The 22,367-nt window shown below is 31.2% G+C and overlaps 1 protein-coding gene and 1 long non-coding RNA gene across 3 annotated transcripts; both read left to right on the top strand.

Annotated features, from left to right (window-relative positions):
- Positions 1 to 582: 582 nt before the first annotated feature.
- Positions 583 to 5,452, top strand: LOC114394700 (protein SULFUR DEFICIENCY-INDUCED 1-like). The gene is made up of 4 exons (XM_028356368.1): positions 583 to 874; positions 1,833 to 2,045; positions 2,721 to 2,876; positions 4,825 to 5,452. The coding sequence occupies exons 1-4, from the start codon at positions 755 to 757 to the stop codon at positions 5,224 to 5,226; spliced, it is 891 nt and encodes a 296-aa protein (XP_028212169.1). The 5' UTR covers positions 583 to 754; the 3' UTR covers positions 5,227 to 5,452.
- Positions 5,453 to 16,076: 10,624 nt separating this feature from the next.
- On the top strand, positions 16,077 to 19,931 carry LOC114396102. Of its 2 annotated transcripts, XR_003663225.1 has the most exons (5): positions 16,077 to 17,065; positions 17,162 to 17,354; positions 17,836 to 17,971; positions 18,545 to 18,682; positions 19,018 to 19,931. It is a non-coding gene; the product is annotated as an uncharacterized LOC114396102 (long non-coding RNA). The 2 variants fall into 2 exon arrangements; XR_003663224.1 differs by having other exon boundaries at positions 18,545 to 19,931.
- The last annotated feature ends 2,436 nt before the right edge of the window (positions 19,932 to 22,367 follow it).

The raw sequence follows: 22,367 nt of genomic DNA, 5'->3' as shown, positions 1-22,367 counted from the left end.
ATAATTCAAGCAAACATTATATTTCATAAATAATTAAAAATGTATGACAATCATAAATTATTAAACTATTTAAATAGATACATTGTAGACTTGTAATTCAACATCTACGTTTAACAAAGAAAAATTATTAGATTCAAACTTTGTAGATAAAAAATATAATTAAAAAAAGATTTATTAAAAGTGATCAATCAGTTTTCCAGAAGTAAAAATTAATTGTCAATAGAAATGATGAATATTCCGCAAGGATTAAAAAAATGAAGATAAATGACATCTTTTCTAACTTATTTTTCAAAGAAATAGTTATATTAAAAAAATCTCTAAAATTAACAAAATCATTTACTTCTAAAATAAATTATTCTGTAGTAAAAGTTATCTATTCTTGTGAAATAAAAAATATTATTGCAAACAAATTTTTTCTTCCCTTTTACTGTAGACGTTGAAGCGGTGCACGTCGTTTCCAAAAACTAAAATCACACAGTGACACGTGTCAATTTCTTTGCTAACAGTCGTTGATTGACTCCACATTAGCCCAACACCGAAAGAAAAGGAATGAGGACGCACACCCGTCCAGGTTCACAATGTTGTTGTTGTTCATCTTCTTCTCATCCTTTGTTCCTCCTTTCACAACTCCAAAGTTGAAACTCGAAAGCGCGTAATATTAATAATCGTAACAAACAAGAGAGAGAACAGAACTACTACTGTTTCTTTTTTTGCCTTTGTTTCTCTGCCCCTTTGTGCAGCGTCTCACACACCAATGGAAGAACCAAGTGGTTGCAACAAGAGCGCTCCAAAAGGAAAAAAGGATGACCTTTACCATGTACTTCACAAGGTCCCTTATGGAGATAGCCCTTATGTCAGAGCTAAGCATGCCCAGGTACATAATTAGCATCTTTGGTTCTACATATTCAATAAAGACAAATTTTCATATCCTAGACATGATTATAAGTAATCTCAAATGTGATTCCTTTTTTCTCAGTAGGTTTTCAAAAACTTTAATTAAATATCCATACCCATTTTTAGATTATCGTATTTTTCACCTTTAAGTTTCTATTTTTATTTCGGGGGTTTAATTAATTGAATTCTAAATTACACCACTTGTGTGTATCTATTTGATATTTTCTCTCATGTTGTCTTTGGATTGATGTGTGATTCGTGATCCCGGTTTCATTGTTAGATTCAAGAACCATGAATATTGTAAACTTAGAATATACTTAGCTCAGCGTGAATCTAATTGATCTTCGTCTATTTTTATGAAAGCATTATAAGTGAAGTCATATATATATATATATATATATGACAGAAGTTAGAAGTTATAAAGTAGGAAAGGAAGAAGAGATTTTGTTTGTTGAATGTTGACTTTTTTTCTAAATTTTTATTTTGGAAACAAGAAAATCAGCTAATGTTTTTATAAATTCCTCTATATTAGAAAAGTTTAATCTGATCATGAGTTTTTGTGCGTTTTTTTTTCCACCCTTTTAAACGGAATGAGATATCTATTGTATCATGCATGATTTGAGTTCAGATCCTTTTTTTTTTAATTTCTTCCCTGTTTCGCTATGCTTAATTATTTACTTGGCCAAACTACTACTCTCATTCTTCTTCAAAGTTTGGATTTAATAACCCACATAGTCCAATTTCAGAATGGGTTTTTGCTACAATTTTGACGGCTTTCAAAATTTTCTCGAGGAGGAAAGATATTATCATTAAAATTTGGATTTAATTATTTTAGCAATTCAGTTTTCTTGCTGTTATTAATTCTTACTTGATCGAAGATCTATGGGTATAGTAGTGGCAATATTATAATACTAATAATAATGATATGAATTCTGAAGCTGGTAGAAAAGGACCCGGAAGCTGCAATTGTATTATTTTGGAAAGCAATAAATTCTGGGGATAAAGTGGACAGTGCTCTAAAGGATATGGCAGTAGTGATGAAGCAATTGGACAGATCTGATGAAGCCATTGAAGCCATTCGTTCATTTAGAAGCCTTTGCTCCAAACAATCCCAAGAGTCCCTTGATAATGTATTAATAGATCTTTATAAGGTATTATACTTAAAAAAATATCCTTTTATTTTTACACATTCAATTTTTAATTTTTTTAATCTCTACGGCGAGGATTAAAAATAATTAAAAAATAGTATGTATAAAGATCAAGAGTCTGTTTTTAAGTATAAAGGCTAAAATTAAGGAATTTTTTTATATAATTATATGAATCAAATGAATAATTAAACAATTTTTTTTATTTCTTTGAAATTGACATGTTTGTCCGTTCGCTTTTTTTATCTCTTCCTTATAAATATGAATTGCATTCTTCAATTGTAAACAACCTTGACATTATACGAAAACATGAAATTGAAGATATGTTAATTAATTTGTTTCATTGCTTTATATATTGCTTTTTCAGATATATTAAAATAAGCCTTACAACCCAAATACTTGTTAATTTTTGTAGATGTAGAACTCAAATAATTGAAAAGTTTTGTCAATAATTTTGAAGGTCAACTATTTGAATAGTTGTTTTCTAGTGTGTACAGCTTGTATTTTTTTCGTTGAAATTCCTTTTAACTAGCTGTGAACGCATGTCTTTTTTTGGTTTTTTTTTGGTACGATGTACGTGTGTCTTTTAATTTTATTCTTTGTTGGTACAATGAATGAGTGTCTTTATACTTGGGTCTTATAATTAACTTCTACATTAAATTTTATTTGTTGAAATGATAGAAATGTGGAAAAATAGATGAGCAAATAGAAATGCTGAAGCGAAAGTTGAAGTTGATCTACCAAGGTGAGGCCTTCAATGGGAAACTCACCAAGACAGCAAGGTCTCATGGCAAGAAGTTCCAAGTTTCTATCAAACAAGAAACTTCAAGATTACTGGTATTTGATCTTGACTAAAGCTTTTTCTTTTACTAAAGTTCAACGACTAGTCAAGAAGTTATGCTTTTTCCTTTGCTGAAAGTTAGCTTAAGAATTGACTTGATTTTTAACATATAGTTTATTTAATATAATCCTTCCACTCTAGCTCATTTGATTGTTATTTTGACAAAACATTTTTATTTCATTTTAACTGAGGATTTATTATATCTGTGTGCAATTAAAGACTTTTTTTAATTATATCCTAAACAAGTACCCTCTTCACTTGTTCTTTAAATGTCATTTAAGATTGTAATAAGAATTAAGAATTGCAGTTAGTGTTTTTGTTTGTATTAAAACTTCATTATCTATTTTTATTGTACTATTTATCCATTTTATTAATTAATGTCTCTATCATTTATCATTCTACATTTTTTCTCTTCAATTTCATAATAATTTTGTTAAATATTTTTAAAAAATAAAAGTAAAAGATAAAATATTAGTTAATGAATTTTAAACTTTAGAACGAATTTAAAAAAAATGTATTTTTTTAATGATATTATAAATAAATGAGAATACTAATTTTAATGGATGAATATTTAACTTTGCACTTACATGAAAATTAAGAAGATAAGATATAATAAGAATGATTCAATATAACACTAGTTAACATAAGTGATAGAAACTTGTGTTTCTTAATTAAATGGTCAAAGGTTCTAATTTTGATTTTGAGTATGAAATAAATCATATTAAAAGAAAAATTTGAAATACATATCCTTTGTGTGTGTTTACAGCCCTCCATGAAGATTAAAGATTAGTCATTGCTTCCAAAAATGATTACTTCATACTTACATCACAATAGAAAATGAATAATTCAATAAAATTGTTTCACTTATTAAGTTATTTATTTCTTTTCTTAATATTTACCTACTTAAACGGAATGGAGGAAGTAACTTTCACTTCACTTTAACTCTTTTACACAATGATTGGCCATAAGATAACATAAAAAGTAAAAGTATAAAATAAAAATGGCATGCCGCAAATTGTCAAATACCATCCTTAAGTAATAGGAGCTGTTTTTTTTTTTTTTACGAAATTTTCTTATATTTTGAGGAATCTTATTTCCATGAATATAAGAAATAGTATTTTTGGGTATTTTTTTTTTAAAAAAAAATTCGTTTGATTTTATTTTAATATTCATGAATATAGTTTTTAAAATTTAAAGTAATTTAAATAAAAAAAGATAATTACATATGTAGTAGATAATAAATTTTTACCTTCACATGAGAGTATTACTTTTCCACCTCCCTTGTGACGAGAATATAAATGTAAGAAAATATGATAAAAAAAAAGAGAGTAAATTATAGCACTAGGGATAAGTAATACTTAGGAATACTGTTTAAAAAACTTGTAACAAACATGATAATTTATATTCTCATCTTCATATTTCCACTAATCTATCAAGATTTCGTGAAACAAAAGCTGTAGTGGTCATAGTTTGCTCATTACTCAAAAAGCTTGCAATAAATTACAAATGAAATTGGAAACCTAAAAACAAAACAATAATTATCCATATAAAATCAGATTGAATAAAATCCACTCATACAACTAACAGTTTACGAGTGTGCAAAATAGTAGTCAACTCTATTTTTTTTTTCTACTTTCCATATTTCATGCTTTTTACTTTGTAGTTTTGTTTGGACAAATTTTTCAAGAAGTACTTATAAGGGAGAAAAAAGGTAAGATGTATTGATTTTATCTGGAAGCTAAAATTAACCTATGAAATTTAATTTTTGGATGAGTTAAATGGAAAAAAAAATCTATAAAAATTAAGAGTATAATTAATTTTTTGCTTATATGAACTTTCTTTTTCTTCTTCTCTAAAGTGTCTATAGATAAATATGTTCAAATAGAATCTTAAGATTATTATCATTGTTTTTGGACACTGACATATCAAAATCTTATTGTACAGGGAAACCTGGGCTGGGCCTATATGCAAAAGATGAACTACATGATGGCTGAGGTGGTGTATCGGAAAGCCCAAATAATTGATCCGGATTGTAACAAGGCCTGTAACTTGGGCCTGTGCCTCATCAGACAAGCCAGATATGAAGAGGCACAATTGATTCTTGAAGATGTATTAAAAGGAAATCTTCCCGGCTCAGATGATAGCAAGGCAAGGAAACGGGCCCAAGATCTCCGAACAGAGTTGAGATCCATGCTACCGCCACCACATTTCTCAGATCTTTTGGGCCTAGATGATGAGTTCATCAAAGGACTGGAACAATTGATGAATGAATGGGGCCCAATTAGATCAAAGAGACTTCCAATTTTTGAGGAGATTTCTTCATTTAGAGATCAATTAGCATGTTAAGATCATACTTTGTGTATATAGCTTTCATACATTGGGTTGGGTAATAGGTGTTTATGAAGAACTAGCTTCTTTTTGTTTTCTTTTTCCTATTTTTGATGAAGTGGTGGGTGTTGCTTTTTTTGTAAGAGTGAGGAATTAAATAGAGTGAAGAACTTGATGTAAATTAATTATGAAAACAAAGTAATAAGCCTAGTATTTTATAAACTCCAATAAGAAGTTATTGCAAGTCTTCTTTTAGTTTAGGTTTATTTAGAAGCAAAGATGAAATGGTTGCCACATAAATAAATTGGTTTACGAACATATTGTTATTTGTTCCACATGAATGTAAAACGTGAACTTTAGCATTTTTTTTTTCTTTAAATAAAGTTTAGGTATGCTTAAGCATCAATATAGCACCAAAGATTCCAATGTGGTTGACACCAAACGTGGACTTTAGCATGACCAATATGTCATAATATTCACCGTAGTTAGTGGAGGTGCAGAGTGAAGCGGCCGATCATTGCTGCTGTAGATCGTGGCCATAATCGTGCACTATCGCGGAGTTTTGTGACTTTTGTTGTCGCCATAATAAGTTTTAGGGTTGGGGGAAGAAGAAACCTCCAAATAACATTATTTTTGTTGGTTAGGAGACTTTTTTCACGAGATGTCGAAATGCATTGTTTTACTTATTGGTTTTTTAAATTAAGGATAAAAAAGTAAGTTGTTATTAATTCTTTAACCTATTATCACTTTTTTCCTCTTTTCTTTTTCAATGTTACCTACAACTACTTGAATGTTACTCACAACATAATAAACCTCAGTACCAAAAGAGTAAATATATTATTCTTACTTTATCATTAATTATAAATTTTGTTTAAATAATAATTTTATATAATTCATTAATATATATTTTTTTACTCAATAAAAATGTAATATAAAATATTATATTTTCACATCTTTCTTTTTAATCGGTTATTTTCAGAAATAAAGTTATTAAATTTATTTTGCAGACAAACATAGCATAAAAAATATATATTTTCTTTTCTTACTACTCTTTTCTTTTCATATATATATATATATATATATATAATTTAGCAAAAATAATATGGATAACTAGATAAAGGGATGGTTAAATTGTATTTAATATTTACATTAAACGATTGTCATATGTCATTTCACTATAGAAATTGAAATGATTTTTCTAAATTTAATTTTTATATTAAGTTTTCACTATTAAAATGTTATTTAAAGATTATATATATATATATATATATATATATATAGAGGTCAGCGGAGTAGGATCAAACGGACAAATAGGAAGTAAGAATGCAGTATGATAAAATTAAAATTAAGAATTATAAACTTGTAAAGCAGATATCAAGGGCACACCGAAACGGCTTACAAACCCAGGTTTTTGAAAACAAAGAAACCGAAGCGGCGGCAGAGCCGCACAGGATCGGTGGAGGGAGAAGAGAGAAGGATGAAAAAATAGAAATTTATTGAATCTAGAAAGAAGCGCTTACAAAAATCTTGTTTCAGAGCACCTCTCTTCCGAAACCTGAAAAATGGCTAAATGAAAGGGTGCCTCACAACATACTTGAGGACTCCTTATATAGCCAAAAATCTAAGACCGGTAGTTGCCGGTAGTTTTGACCGGGACTATTTGACTGTTTGTTACAAGACAAGTAGTTTTGACCGGGACTTTAATGGCTACAGGACAGGTAGTATTGTCCAGTATTAATTACACATTAATTACAGACAGACGGTTTTGTGACCGAAATTGAATTTAATCTAAACAGATACCAAAACAATCATCTTCGTTTTGGTAAAAGGGATCTTCTTCGTCTTCTTCAGCAGAACTTGTTTCTTCCTTCTTTGAGGATGAAGCTTCTTCTTCCTGTTGTAACATTTGTAGAACTTCCTTCAGATTTTTAGCTAAGACCTCCTTTGATGTCGATCCTGCTAAAAATGCTGCCAGATGAGACTTTTGGTTCAAAAACACAGAAGTCTCTGGATCAGCTGCTTTGAGGAATTCTGGATGGGATTGGAACCATAGTTTTACTTGGTCTGGATCCGCTTTGGATGAGTCAAATTGTGTCCACCATTTTACAAATGCGTGTCTTTGTAGTGATGGATATTGGTTTGTCTTTTCAGTCTTGCTATAACGATATTGCCATGAGAATATCCATGACAGTGCAAAGCTTGAAAAGTATTTAAGATCTGCTGGAATTCGTGATTCCTGCGAATTGTATTGTTTCTTAAATTGGGAAAATCCTTGTTGGACCGTTTCTGGGAATATCTCTGGGATTGGTCCAAAGAAGTCCCACCATTGCAAAAACCAGTTGGGAAAATTGTAGATTGTGTTGGTCTTGAAATATATCAGCCATGAATGCTTGAAGCGGGTATTTTGGTGCCAAAACACCTTAGTCCAAGCATCAACGTAATCCCAATAGGTATAACCTACCGGATCAAATGGAACTGAAAATCTCTTTCCTTTGTTCAAGTCTGAACCAAAGTGTCTTGGTTGAAGAACTTTTAGTATTTGGATGGTTGAGTGGGTGTTTAAGGTTTGGTCTTTTGGATCTTTGAAATGTTTGATAGATACTGAGTTTGAATCTACCAAAATCAATTCATAAAAAGTTCTTGTCTTCAGGATGGTGGTTGGTTTATAGTGAAATCCTGGTGGGAAAGCCTTGGCCGTCGCCTTGAAGGGATTTTTGTCCCAAAATTCAGGTTCCATCTGCAAAACAGTTAACAATTTATTTTTATAAATATAATTGTTAGTTTGTTTGGTAGGTGGTGTTTGAGCTTTGGCTAAAGGTAGTTTTCCTTTAGTATTGGTGGCTGTTTTGGTCATTGACGCATTTTGGATCATTGTTTGTAAATTTGATTCAGATTCATCATCAGATTCGGAGGCAATGTCTGCCCAAGATTTTTTGATTATTTTTGGAAATTTGGTCAGACCCATGTCTTGAAGGGCCTGAAGGGTCTCAATTGGCCATGCATAGTCGGCCGATGTTTGTTTGGTGGTTGCCGGTTTGGGAGATTCCTGAGTGGATGACTCAGGTTTGATTGAGGCAATCTGGGTTGATGACCCTTCTAAATCGGTTTTCTGGGTAGATGACCCAGCCTGGGTTGGTGACCCAGAAGAGGTAGATGATTTCTTGATGGTTGGCTCTGGAAGAGCCAGCCTGGCTCCTTTGCCTGTACTCCTTCCTCCCCGTAGGGAGATTCCCGATGCCTTAGGAGGCATGACCACTTTTCTGTAAGAATTCACGTGTAAGGTAGTCAGGTAGTGAATTTGAGGTGCCCTTGATGTATTCTATGTCAAAATCAAAGACACTTAAAATTGCTTGCCATCGTGCAAAAATTTGTTTTGAGGCAAGGTTTTTAACATCTTTTTGTAAAATATCTTTGGCTGATTTACAATCAACCCTGATTAAAAATTTTTGGTTTAATAAATCCGATTGAAATTTGGAAATGCACAAAACAATTGCTAAAACCTCTTTTTTAACAGTTGAATATTTTAATTGTGCAGGATTCCAATGTTTTGATGTATATGCAATGACATGATCTTGGCCATGGACTCTTTGTTTGAGGATGCCACCATAACCTATGTCTGAAGCATCAGTTTCGACAATTTTAAATGCCTGTGGAATAGGAAGATACAGACATTTAATGGATTGGACTTTGACTTTGATTTCTTTAACCGTTTGTGTATGGAGGTCAGACCAAGGAGGCGGATTTTTCTTCAGCCTATCATGTAATGGCTTGACAATATTATTTAAATAGGGGACAAATTCTCCTACGTAATTTAGACAACCTAGAAATCTTTGTAACTGGGTTTTGTCTAAGATTTGGTTGGGGAATTTGCTAGCAAACTCTATTGACCTTTCGATTGGAATGATTGTACCTTGATATATATTGTGACCAAGGAATCGAATTCGAGTTTGGAAAAGATTGATTTTTGATTTGGAGACTGCCAAACCATTTTGTTTGATGATATGTATGAATGTTTGGAGATGTTTGAAATGTTGGTCAATGTTTTGGGAAAAGATTAAAACATCATCTATGTAGACAATGACAAATTTTGAATAAGGATTAAAAATATCGTTCATAATTTTTTGAAATTCTGAAGGGGCATTCTTCAGTCCGAATGGCATCACGTTCCATTCATATTGCCCGAAAGGTACAGTAAACGTTGTTTTGTACCTATCTGATTCTTGGATTTGGATTTGCCAAAATCCAGATTTCATATCAAATTTTGAAAATATCTTTGCAGAATTTAATCTGTTAAGCAAATCTTTTTTGTTTGGAATAGGATATCTAATCCATTGTAATGCTTGATTTAATGGTTTGTAATTTATGACTAAGCGGGGTGTTCCACGCTCAATCTCAGATTGTTTGTTAACATAAAAAGCCGCACAAGACCATGGGCTTTTGCTTTTCCGGATTAGGCCTTTATCAAGCAAATCCTTGATTTCCTTTTGACAGTATTGAAGAAGTTCTTCATTCATTTGGATTGGTTTGGCTTTTGTGGGAATTTGTTTTTCCCTAAAGTCTTTCTCATAAGGGAGATCGACAATATGTTTCTTTCTGTCCCAAAATGCATGTGGCAATTCAGAACAAACGGTCGATTCAATATGATTTAATAAAGATTGAATTCTTTCTTTTACTTGGGGTTTTCCCAGTTGTATCTGAATATTATTAAAAGATACTTCTTCTTTTAAGAAGTTAATTTGATTAATCTTATTTTCTATAAGATTTATATTTCTGGAAATTGGTTTAGTAGAAAAATTAAATATAATTTTTCTTCCTAAATAATTTGTGGTTATTCCTTCATTAGATATTTGGATGGGAAACAGGGCTCCAATGAAGGGCGTTCCTAAGATTACTTCATTCTTAAGGTTTTTTACCAGAAGAAAATTTGTGTTAATCTTAAGACCTTGGTTTTCAATTATTGCATTTGATAGCTTAAAATTAATTTTTAATTTTGAGCCGTTTGCCGTACTTAATTTTTCTGAGGTTTTCTCAAAGAATTTTGTAGGAATTAATCCTTCTAAAATGCAGTTTGAATCAGCCCCTGTATCAAATAGGGCCATTGTTTCTAAAACGAAATCATTAATAATTATTTTTATGTTTATGTAAAATTTTTGGATTTTAATCTTGTTGATTAATCCCATAAACATATCATCTTCTAAATTTTCTGGTTGGTTTTCCTCACTGTTGTTGGTACTTTCAGAATCATTATCTTCCTCAAGTTGAGAAAGAATGATCTGATGAATTTCTTGTTGTTGACGAAGTTCTTTTACTTCTCTTTTTAGATTGTTTATCTCTGTTTGGAGATCTTGGATTGTCGTTGGTTTGGTTGAAGAATTTTCTAATCTCTTGAGTATGTTACTTACATCAAATTTGTTGTTTGTGATAAAATCTTTTTGTCTAGGTTTTACCTCTAATGTTTTCTTGAGTTTTTCCAGAAAAACCTTCTTTTCCTGGGGGTCAGGTATGGAATTGATTGCTTCAAACAAGAGATCTTGTTCTCTCGTTAGAGTATTGATTTGCCCATCATCATCATCTGTTGATGATAGTTGGTCATCTTGTTGGATTAGGTTTAGGTTTTCATCGGAAAGCACGGAGGATGAAGTTTCTGTTTCTTCCTCCGAGGTTTCTATGAGCAAATTGTTTATTTGCTCTTCAATTGCGGGTTCTAGGTTAAGGTTTCTTAACTTCCTTTTTAGCCTACAGTTTTTGCAATGGTGGGACTTCTTTGGACCAATCCCAGAGATATTCCCAGAAACGGTCCAACAAGGATTTTCCCAATTTAAGAAACAATACAATTCGCAGGAATCACGAATTCCAGCAGATCTTAAATACTTTTCAAGCTTTGCACTGTCATGGATATTCTCATGGCAATATCGTTACAGCAAGACTGAAAAGACAAACCAATATCCATCACTACAAAGACACGCATCTGTAAAATGGTGGACACAATTTGACTCATCCAAAGCGGATCCAGACCAAGTAAAACTATGGTTCCAATCCCATCCAGAATTCCTCAAAGCAGCTGATCCAGAGACTTCTGTGTTTTTGAACCAAAAGTCTCATCTGGCAGCATTTTTAGCAGGATCGACATCAAAGGAGGTCTTAGCTAAAAATCTGAAGGAAGTTCTACAAATGTTACAACAGGAAGAAGAAGCTTCATCCTCAAAGAAGGAAGAAACAAGTTCTGCTGAAGAAGACGAAGAAGATCCCTTTTACCAAAACGAAGATGATTGTTTTGGTATCTGTTTAGATTAAATTCAATTTCGGTCACAAAACCGTCTGTCTGTAATTAATGTGTAATTAATACTGGACAATACTACCTGTCCTGTAGCCATTAAAGTCCCGGTCAAAACTACTTGTCTTGTAACAAACAGTCAAATAGTCCCGGTCAAAACTACCGGCAACTACCGGCAACTACCGGTCTTAGATTTTTGGCTATATAAGGAGTCCTCAAGTATGTTGTGGGGCACCCTTTCATTTAGCCATTTTTCAGGTTTCGGAAGAGAGGTGCTCTGAAACAAGATTTTTGTAAGCGCTTCTTTCTAGATTCAATAAATTTCTATTTTTTCATCCTTCTCTCTTCTCCCTCCACCGATCCTGTGCGGCTCTGCCGCCGCTTCGGTTTCTTTGTTTTCAAAAACCTGGGTTTGTAAGCTGTTTCGGTGTGCCCTTGATATCTGCTTTACAAGTTTATAATTCTTAATTTTAATTTTATCATACTGCATTCTTACTTCCTATTTGTCCGTTTGATCCTACTCCGCTGACCTCTGGTATATATATATATATATATATATATATATATATATAAAATCTTTAAATAACATTTTAATAAAAATTGGTCCATAATTTTCTATCTCTTTATTTTTATATTAGCATGTTTATTTAATTTGATATTTATTTATTTATTTGAGATGTTTCTTTTCTATCTTAAATATTATTTTCAATTCAACTTATTTAATAAATAAATAGTTTTAATTCAATTAAGTCTATGACATACTATTTGCTTACAATAATTTTTTTTTATATTTTATTTATTATAATAATTTTAATTTACTAACAATTATTCAATCAATTCAACTTCAAGTACAAAGATTTATATCAATCTAGACCATCGTGATTTTGCAAAGTTCAAGATAGGGTAAAATGAACTTTCTTATTTTATTTTATTATACACATTTTGTAACATTCAACAAATAAAATCGTTAGTTTATTCTAATTCTTTGATTGATGTAGTTAAAAAATTATAAATTTTATTCTAAATAACTACTTTGCAGAAAAAAATGAAACAATATCAAATAAAAGAATTATCTTCTTCAAATTCTTCCAACATTGATCTTGATAAGAGAATGGAAAAAAATAAAAGATCTTTGCAATATATAATGTGTATGAAATGAGTATCAGAATCACATTTATGTTAACCTACCATGACCTTCATATTCATAATATTCAATAATACTTGATTTTTTCCTTAGTTTTAACATATATAAAATAATAGGATAATGTGTTCACAATTCATGTAATAGTCAATTAGATTGACGATACGTTTGGTTGAAATTAATTATGTTGCATGTGAGAGATGCCAAAAAAAGTTACAAAAGAGAAAAATCAATACACTTGTAGAGAATGAAAACAACCATCCAAGTACCCAATAAGGTTTGATATTTGTATATAATGAATTATTTTTTATAACATAATTAAATAAATATTATAATTTTTAAAATCTTTTTTAGGTTCAAGATACAATTGAAAGTCTTTGATGATATTGGTGTAACAACATTCACAATGTTGGATCAAGATGCTCAACAAATTCTAAACACAACAACATCTGAACTCCTTCACACCCAACATGCAAATAAGGCTGACATACCCTCAATATTGTGTACCCTTTGCAAACACACTTTTAATTATGAAATCAAGCTCACAACTTGAAGGAAGAATTTCAAACCTATAACATCACAAGGACTTTTATCCCAAAAAATATCATTTAACATGATCCTCTCCCCAGAAATTAAACAGGTAACCATATTTATAATTTATTTACATTTTTACTTCTTGTACAAAATATTAATAGTTTTGTCCACTAATTAATATTTTTATTAAAAAAGGAGTCCACTTCACCATAACAAATATCATCAAATAAGTGAGATGAAGAACTAATTATAAGTTAAAGTCCAAAGCTACAAGCATCCAACAAAGTCAAAAGGTACATCTTCATCATCTAATGAAGAAGTTTATTAAATCTCACAAAGTCCATTAAGAAAAAAAAGTGAATAACCAAACAGTCACAAGTCAAAGTTCAATGCTACAATTATCTAAGAAGTCAAAAGATGCATCTTCATCATCAAGAAGATCCATTAAAGAAAAATGTGAAAAAAATAATCTACCATAAGTAAAGCTCAAAGTTACAAGCATCCAAGAAGTCAAAAGATACATCTTTATCATCAAATGAAGTTTATTTGATCTCATAAAAAGTTTAAAGAGGAACACACCAAAGAAAACAAAATTCAACAAGTCACCAGCAAAAGAAAATAAATATAAAAAGTCTATTTAAATGAATGAACAATTTTCGGTGTTTTATTTGTATTATTTTTATGTGTTTTACCATTATAATTGATTATTTTTCTTTCATTAAATATATTTTTTTAGTTGTGTTATTATGTCAATTTCACTTTATTCTTATATTGTTCTTATAAAATTTATATCCAACACTTACTTTTATCCTCACGTTAATCAACTTTAGTTGAGTAGTTAATTTTTAATTTTAAAATATTCCCTAATAAATATATTCATAAATAAAAATATCTTAATTTATACGTAATTTTTTATCTCCTTTAACAAAAAAAAACGATAAAATATCATTGACAATTATATTTTAAAATTTGATTTATTAAATAAATAATTTATTTAAATATTACTTTAATTATTTATAAACGGGCGGGTATTTGTCTAGTTGATATTAACCCGCATTCTTTACTCAACTCTCCAACCTTCGAGAACCACAAATACTCTCGCCCTCTCAACCTTAGCCCCACCACACAACCTTCAAGCCGCTTCTGGCAACAGTTTTAGCGAGCCCTGTAATGACCTTCAACCACTATTTTCTTCTTTTTCTGTCCAACTTTATTCTTTTTTTTTTCTAACTTCATGAATTTTTTTTCTTATGAAAACTAGTCCTACTCTGCTTCAATTTACTCCTTTTTAGAAATAAAAGTGAATCAAGAGTCACAATTCTAGCACCAAAAACTCACGAATGTATAAACAAAATTAAGATACTAAATTTTCCTATCTCATGATTTGGCCACTTCAAGCGGGTCTATGCAACTTTTGTTATTTTGGAAATTTTGATTATGAATTTTAATTTGAATATGTTTAATTTTAGGTATTTTAAATTATTTTTCAGCATACACACACCTTGTAATGTAAATGTACTTAGGGATCAAAATAGCGGACATTTTGCTATTGCTATCTGTTTTTGGAGGGTGGTTGTCACACACAGCTATCCGCTGTTAACTACTACAATATTCACTACGCATGAGCAACTTGGTCAAATTCAAATAATCTCATGTGTTACCAAAATAGAGCCATTGTTGGAAAGCATGAAGAATCAATTTAGAATAGTTTTGGTTTTTTTATATGTCACACACTAGTTGGGTCGTGGGGTTAGCCTTTGTATTGATTGTTTACACGGTAGCTTGCTTTTTTTTTTTTTTTTAATCATTGTAGCATAGATTGCTTTTATACCTAATTATGTTGATGCATTGAATCATTAAGCCTAAAACTTAGTTCGTTAAATTAGTTTGATGAAGAGATATGGTGAATTTCAAAGAGGGGCGTGGGAGAGGTGGAATGGATCAAGAGAAGGCTCTGAATTTGATGAAGTGGAAGATGTTGTCATGAGTAAGAAGAAGGATAATTTTAGGTTTCCCAAAAATGGACAGGATATAAATGTAATTCACTTTAAAAAAACTTAACTAAGTTAACATGGCTAAAGGAGGAGGTGCCAAAGTAATGGTCTCAAATGGAGGGGTGCATATGTAAGTGGTGCAAATATGAGGAAGTGTTCCTATAATTTGCTTAAAATTAAATGAATTAATCATTGAATGAAGTACAACACGCAATTAATTGGTTAGAAAAGTATCATTTTGTTTCATTTTATATGATGTTTTAGTAAAAACAAAACATTTTAATTAATTATTGTTTTTCAAAATCAATGAAATATTAAATATTAAAATATTAGTGAAGGTAATTGTTACTATGTAATAAATGATAAAAAAAATCTATTTAATTAGAGAGATAAATGATAGTATATTAAGAAGTTTTGCTATATATTTTATGAAATATAAAATATTAATTAATTTTTTAATGTTTGTGTCAAAATCTTAAATGTTATATGTATAAAAATAGGGTGGTCTAAATGATCCTATAAGGTTATGTTTTACTAATTGATTATTCAAGTTATTTAATTAAATTTAAGCTAAGTGTTTGAATGAATGAGCTAGTGATGTTGAGTATGTAGTTTATGAGTATTAGTGAGTTTTTGATGTGTTTGGATCTAGAGGGATGAACTTTTGATTTATGAGAGAAGTACCACTTAAAAATTTATTTTTTATGATACACATTCTAAGACAATTATGAGGAATTATCTTATAATGTGACGCAATGACAATTTTATAATTAGATAGAATGAAAAGTACAACGGTTTTATATAAAATCGTTGTAGTTTTTATTTCCTCTAACTATAAAATTGCCACCGTGTCACCTTTTAAATCCATAGGTCACTCGTGCATGCATCCTCTTCTTCATCCACCCTAATCCACTGTGTCCTCTACTCCATCCCTTCTTTCTTTCTCCTTCGCTTCTTCTTCCTCTACACCCTCCTTCTCCTTGGCCTCGTCTTCCTCTCCCACACCCGCATCTAGCGCCACCGTTTGGTGTTTCTTCATCTTCCACAATGATGACGCCGTTTGGGGCAGCAATGCCCCCTGTTGTGTTGCCTTTTGGTGGAATGCCTTTTGTTTGGGATCGGAGGCGCATAACCATGGATTCGGAGTTCCCCTACAAGGCGTTAATGAGCACGCGTTTTTCTCCAAGCCCTATCACACTCTGGCTTCGAGTTCTACACCCCCGTCCAAGTCGCCACCATTCCTCTGCTCTGCAACTTCAAGGATGTCACCGTCAACGCCACCACCAGTTCCGACAAACCCCTAGGTTTTGTTGTTCTTCTCGTCGAGATTCTACGCTACTCCTCTTCTTATCCCAAGCCTCACTAGGTTCTTGTGTACTCTTATTATTTCTTTGAACAATGCAAGCAGTGTGCTATGCAAATTTAAAGAATACCCGCATCCCTGAATACTTGTGTCATTGATTTCGAGAGAGAGAAATTATTATTAAGGAAAATGTTGAATAGGGTACTGGATTTTAGTCACTAGTGTGTTTATTGGTTCCAATTTATTTTGTTCAACTTAACTATAATTAGGTTAAATGCACATTTGTTGTAGGTGCTAGGAATAATTATATCCCCTACAAGGGAGCTATAATTGTTGTTACTGGTGCAGTTATGAGACAAGAGCTATCATGGTTGTGCCTGCACATGATTCACGTGATTATGAATTTGCTTTGAAATATGATGTTCCAATTTGCTGGGTTGTAATGCCAGATGATAAAAGTATCGAGTCTGGAAAGGCTTTTTTAGGTGAAGGCACTATTGTAAAATTCATGAAATACACTGGTGGGACTTGACATTAATGGCTTGTCTAGCAATGAAGCTGCTCTGAAAGTCATTGAGTGGGTAGAGAAAAGTGGAAATGGAAAGAGAAAGGTTCATATCTCAAATTAGAATCATCATTTTTTTAACTAAAATTTCGTACTTTATGGTTTGTATAATATAAAATAAAATACCTTTTCCATCCTTCAGGTGAACTAAGTTAAGGGACTATCTTTTTGCTCGACAACGTTATTGGGGTGAACTTATCCCTATCATCTTCTTGGATGATAATGGTGAGACTGTCCCATTGTGTGAGACTGAACTGCCCCTTATTCTACCTGAATTGCATGATTTTTCTCCCACTGGATCAGGGGAGCCTCCTCTTTCTAAGGCAATGTCTTGGGTAAGTTTACACCAATAAACAATTTTCTTTCTTCTTCTTACTTTGTGAAAGTATTAGGAAGCAGCATTATTGCATTTACCATCCTATTTATTTAGGAATAAAGAAATATTTCTAGTCACCACTAGTCTAGCTTTTGATAAGTATAAACTATATAAAGATCTCAGGGAAGGGTAGTTAAGAGGTTATGTAAATTGATTGACAACTGAATTAGCTGGAGAAGTGGACCTGAATATTCATAGTTTCTTTCTTGAAAATCCTGCTAAGTTGCTTGAATATAGAGCATGGTTGCCACTTATTACTTCGGAGTGTTCAACTTGCAAAGAAGCTAAACTCTCAACTGATGGTCAATAATAAAATTGAGGCAGACTATTGGTCTCCTTTTTGTTTTTTTATTTTCATATTTTCAATGTGGAAAAGGTGGAAAAAATAACTGCATTTGTAATTCAAATATCATTTGCTAATGATTCATATTTTCTGACAGAAATTAAAAATGGGGATGAGCAAGTTAAAGCCGATGCAATACGAATAGGAAACTATAAGGATGGCTTGTATCCTATAGACAATAGAGAATTTGCTAAACGAATATTCTATACTATGTTTATGGGATCTAAAAATAGGTAAGTGGTAAATTTCAGGTTTTAGTGTTTTACATTATTCAATTGTATTGCCCTAAGTTTCTATCTTCTATATTCCATTGATACTCCATCCATATTTGTATAAGAAGAGAGATGTCAAATAAATTACTTGAGTTCAACTAAAAACACACTCTTATCAAATGTGATGTTCACTAAAAAATCTCTTGTTTCAGTTCAAAAATGACAAGGTCACGAGCCAAGGTGCTGGCTAATGAAATTGGTTCATGGCACCTTGATGTTAGCATTGATGTAGTTGTGTCTGCTTTTTTGTCATTGTTCCAAACACTTACAGGAAAACGACCATGGTATAAGGTAAATGAAGCATGAACTTGACAATTCTCTCAACCATAAATGACAAGTACTAGAACTTTTAGACTAGTAAAATAATTGTGTAGTTTCTTTGTGTGGAATCTCTCTTTTCTTTCCTAACTAAAGATTTGAATCATCTTGTATATTTTATGTTTCTATTTTCATAGTAGCCTCAAATAATTTCTTTGTATGATTTTGTTCCTACAGTTAGATGGTGGATCTAATGTTGAGAATTTAAGCTTGCAGAACATTCAAGCTTGAATCAGAATGGTGCTAGCTTTCCTGTTAGCATCACTCTTACCTTGGGTTCACAACAAGCTTGGGTTTTATCTTGTCTTGGGGAGCTCCAATGTGGATGAAGGGTTACATGGTTACTTGACCAAGGTATCCCTATTTTGCTTTGGATTATGCCTTTCTTTGTCAGGGACTTTATGTTTTTCTTCCATTTCTTGTTTTCGCTACTTGCAAAAATGTCAATTTACTTTTACTTTGCTTCTCGATTACAAATATTTATAGAAAAAAAAATATAAATACACCTGAACCTTTGAGAACAAGAAATTAAGATGGTTTTGTAATTATTGCTGAAAATAGGAAATGGAAATAGAAATATTTTCTTAAAATTGATCCTTTGTTTCTCAAATATTTTCTCATGTTTGTGGTCCATTTCACCCTTGTTATCAAAGTTTATCTCCTTTTATAGTATGATTTCATCTCAATAGATATAAATCCAATTGGTAGTATGAGTAAGCAAGACCTTCGAGCATTCTTGCAATGGACAACCATCCATCTTGGTTACTCATCTTTGGCAGATATTGAAGCAGCTCCACCCACAGTTGAACCGGAGCCTATATGTTCTAATTACAGTTAGGTAGTATTCTATTTTGTAACTTCTGTTACACCTTTTTGTACTGATCTTGAATCACTCGATGGACTCTTGTAGTTATGTTTAAATTGAAAATTCACATTAATATAATACCATATTCGGTATATGTGTAGCCATATGTAAGATTTTTGCCTAAAGTGGGTCTACATTGGAGGGTGGGGGTGGTTAACATTAACAATATAGAATTCAAATCATTATCTTTTTTTTTCTTGTGCCAAAGTGAAGGATTATTATCAACATTACCTGAGAGCAAAAGTTTAAATCTTAGCTCATAATGATGTTGTGAAAATATTTTTCCTTTATCTAGAGAAGTTGGTAGCTAGATAATTGGTTTGTTTTCACACCAGAAATATGTTGTAATCTCTTGAATCTAAGAATATAGTAGAAACAATTGAAAAATCCAATGACCAACTCCTAATCCAATCATAAATAAGGAGTTATTCTTGCAGAGTTATCCAATGACCAATTCCTAATCCAATTATAAATAAGGAGTTATTCTTGCAGAGTTATTCACCAGAGGATAATAGGTTTGATCTTTGCCAATCTGTCTATAATGCAAGATGGCCATGTCAATTTAGGAAAATTGATGAACTTGTAAGTGAATTGGATGTTAAAGATGTTAAAGATTCAGGAGACCATGAGGCAATGGCAGCTACATCAGATGGTGTTGGTGGGATGGGAGTTGCCACAGCTGGTTCAGGTAATCCTAGTGTTGGATTGTAATTAAAATTAACCCCTACCCTAATAAAATTAACCCATGGGTTCCAACCCCAAAGGTATAAGTTACATGGTGGGATACAGACCAAACTTTCTGCAACAAATTCATCACAGAGGAGCATGAATTGTATCAATAAATATAAATCATACTTTAGTTTATTTTCTACTTACATAATTATGAGCTTTCTTAGCTTGTCTCTTGTTCCCATTTTAGTACTCTTTTTATTTCTTGGCTTGTTCAATGTTTTAGGTGAAGATCGCAAATAGCTTATCTGGAAGACCAGCTACTTGTGAAACAAATACCAACTACCCGATCAATTTTATCAATAAATATAAATCATACTTTAGTTTATTTCTTGGTTTGTTCACTGTTTTTAGTCCCTAATATTATTTTTTTACCTTTTTGGCTTCTAATAAATTTTTAATTTTTTTTTCAACAATACATCGAGGCACATGTATCGATTCTTTAATTATGTTGCAAACCAAGTTCATGTGTTTGTGCCATTCAAGTTCAATAGCTTTATTGACATACGACCAAGTTCCTTATGAGGTAAGTAAAACGTTGATATCTACTCTAAGATCATTACTTAATCAGGATATTTATACTTCATCGCCTCTTCAAAAATTTTAAGTATGATATTTCAAATACAAGAAAAATTCAGCATGTCTTTCTCATATTTAATTTAGTATATATTAGAGTAGAAAAGTTGCATGCATGCCTAAATGGGCATTGTTTTACATGCATAGAAAACTACAACATTTGTCTTATTCATATTTAGTTTTAATTGAATTTGTCACATATAAACAATGAAATATAACTTTGATTTTAATATTATATATTTATTTAAATAAATAACTTTATTAAATATTTGATGATCCCCATTAGAATAATTTAAGTTTTTATATTTAAGTAATATGGACAAAATAACACAAGATTTGTTTGTAATTGCAAAAAACAAATATGATATGATATATTATTTTATGAGAAATGCTACTTTTATTTTATTTTTTCTACAATTATATTGATGTCTCTACATATATGATATGATAATAAGTCCTCATGGTTCATGATGAAGTCTGTATATAAAAATATTGCATGCATGTATGTGTACATTATGAAAAAATACAGCCAACACCTTATGTTTGGTGGAATGTCTTGAAAATTATGACCAGGCCTTACTTAAAGTTAGGTATAGCAAGAATTTATTTGATAAAAAAATATTGCAATGGGTTTTTTATTTTTATTTTTTTAAGAAAAGACATTCTAAGACAGGTTTTGAAAAAACCATCTTAGAATCCTCATTTTTTTTAAAAAGATATTTTAAGATGGTTCTTTGAAAAACCGTCTTAGATTGTAGACATTCTAAGACGGTTTTCCAAAAAACTGTCTTAGAATTCTCAAATTTTAATTTTTAAAAAATAACATTCTAAGACGATTTTTCAAAAAATCGTCTTAGATTATAAACATTCTAAGATGATTTTTGGAAAAATTGTCTTAAAATTCTTAATTTTTTTAATTTTTTTATTATAAAAATACACTCTATCATTCTAAGATGGTTATTTATCTGAAAACCGTCTTAAAATGATAGCTTTTCTAAGACATCTTTTTAAGAACCGTCGTAGAAAGTCTTCACTTTCCACGGCGTTGGGTTCAAATACAATTGTCTTTGAATGCTTTGAAAAATCATTGTGGAATGTTGTTTTTCTAGTAGTGAAGGGTTGGTGTGTTTAGTAGGAGCCAAGGTGTAAAAAGGGAGAAACTAAAGGGTCAAAAACCTCTCAAAACCCCTCTATTTCAAAAACTTCTATCAAAAGAAACCCTTCATTCCACTCACTTCCTCTTCTCCAAGAAACTACCATTGAAGAATCTTTGAGTTCGGGATTGTGCAAACAAAAAAGGGGGAGCTCATTTCTCATTCCTTTAGTGGTTGTTGACTATTCCTAGGTGATGTAATCTCCCCATTTTTGTTTCCTCCATGGACACTCATCAAAATTTTTTAAAAGTGTTCATATTCGAGGTTTTATTGTGCTTTCTATTGGTTTTGGGGTTTGGGGTGGTGTGGATGATGTAGAACTATTGTAAGAGTGAAGAAAAGCTTGCATCTTGGACCTAAAGTCTTTCCCTTTATTCTTCTTCTTTATATAAAAGCTAACTCATTGAGTTTGATAGGCAAGGGAAGCTTAAACCATCTTTAATCTTATGTTTTATGTGTATTGAATAGTTGTTTTTGGTTCCCTAACCCTGTGTTTGGATGGGGTATTTAAATAAGGCAATTCATTTTTTTTAATGAATTTGAAATACCCGTCATAATTTAGCTGTTTGGATATTGAACTTCAAAGAATTTAAAATGAAATCAATTTTTTAAAAATTTTTAATAGACTAAAATGGTAGGAATTGAAATTCCACCTAAATGGTAAGAATTTCAAATTCTCTACTCTCGCATTGGCACCTTCGTTCTCTCACACCTA

Source organism: Glycine soja, chromosome 18 (genome assembly GCF_004193775.1).
Source record: "Glycine soja cultivar W05 chromosome 18, ASM419377v2, whole genome shotgun sequence".
Lineage (NCBI taxonomy): Eukaryota > Viridiplantae > Streptophyta > Magnoliopsida > Fabales > Fabaceae > Glycine > Glycine soja.
Note: the sequence above shows the minus strand (reverse complement) of the source record. Positions and strands in the feature narration are given on the sequence as shown.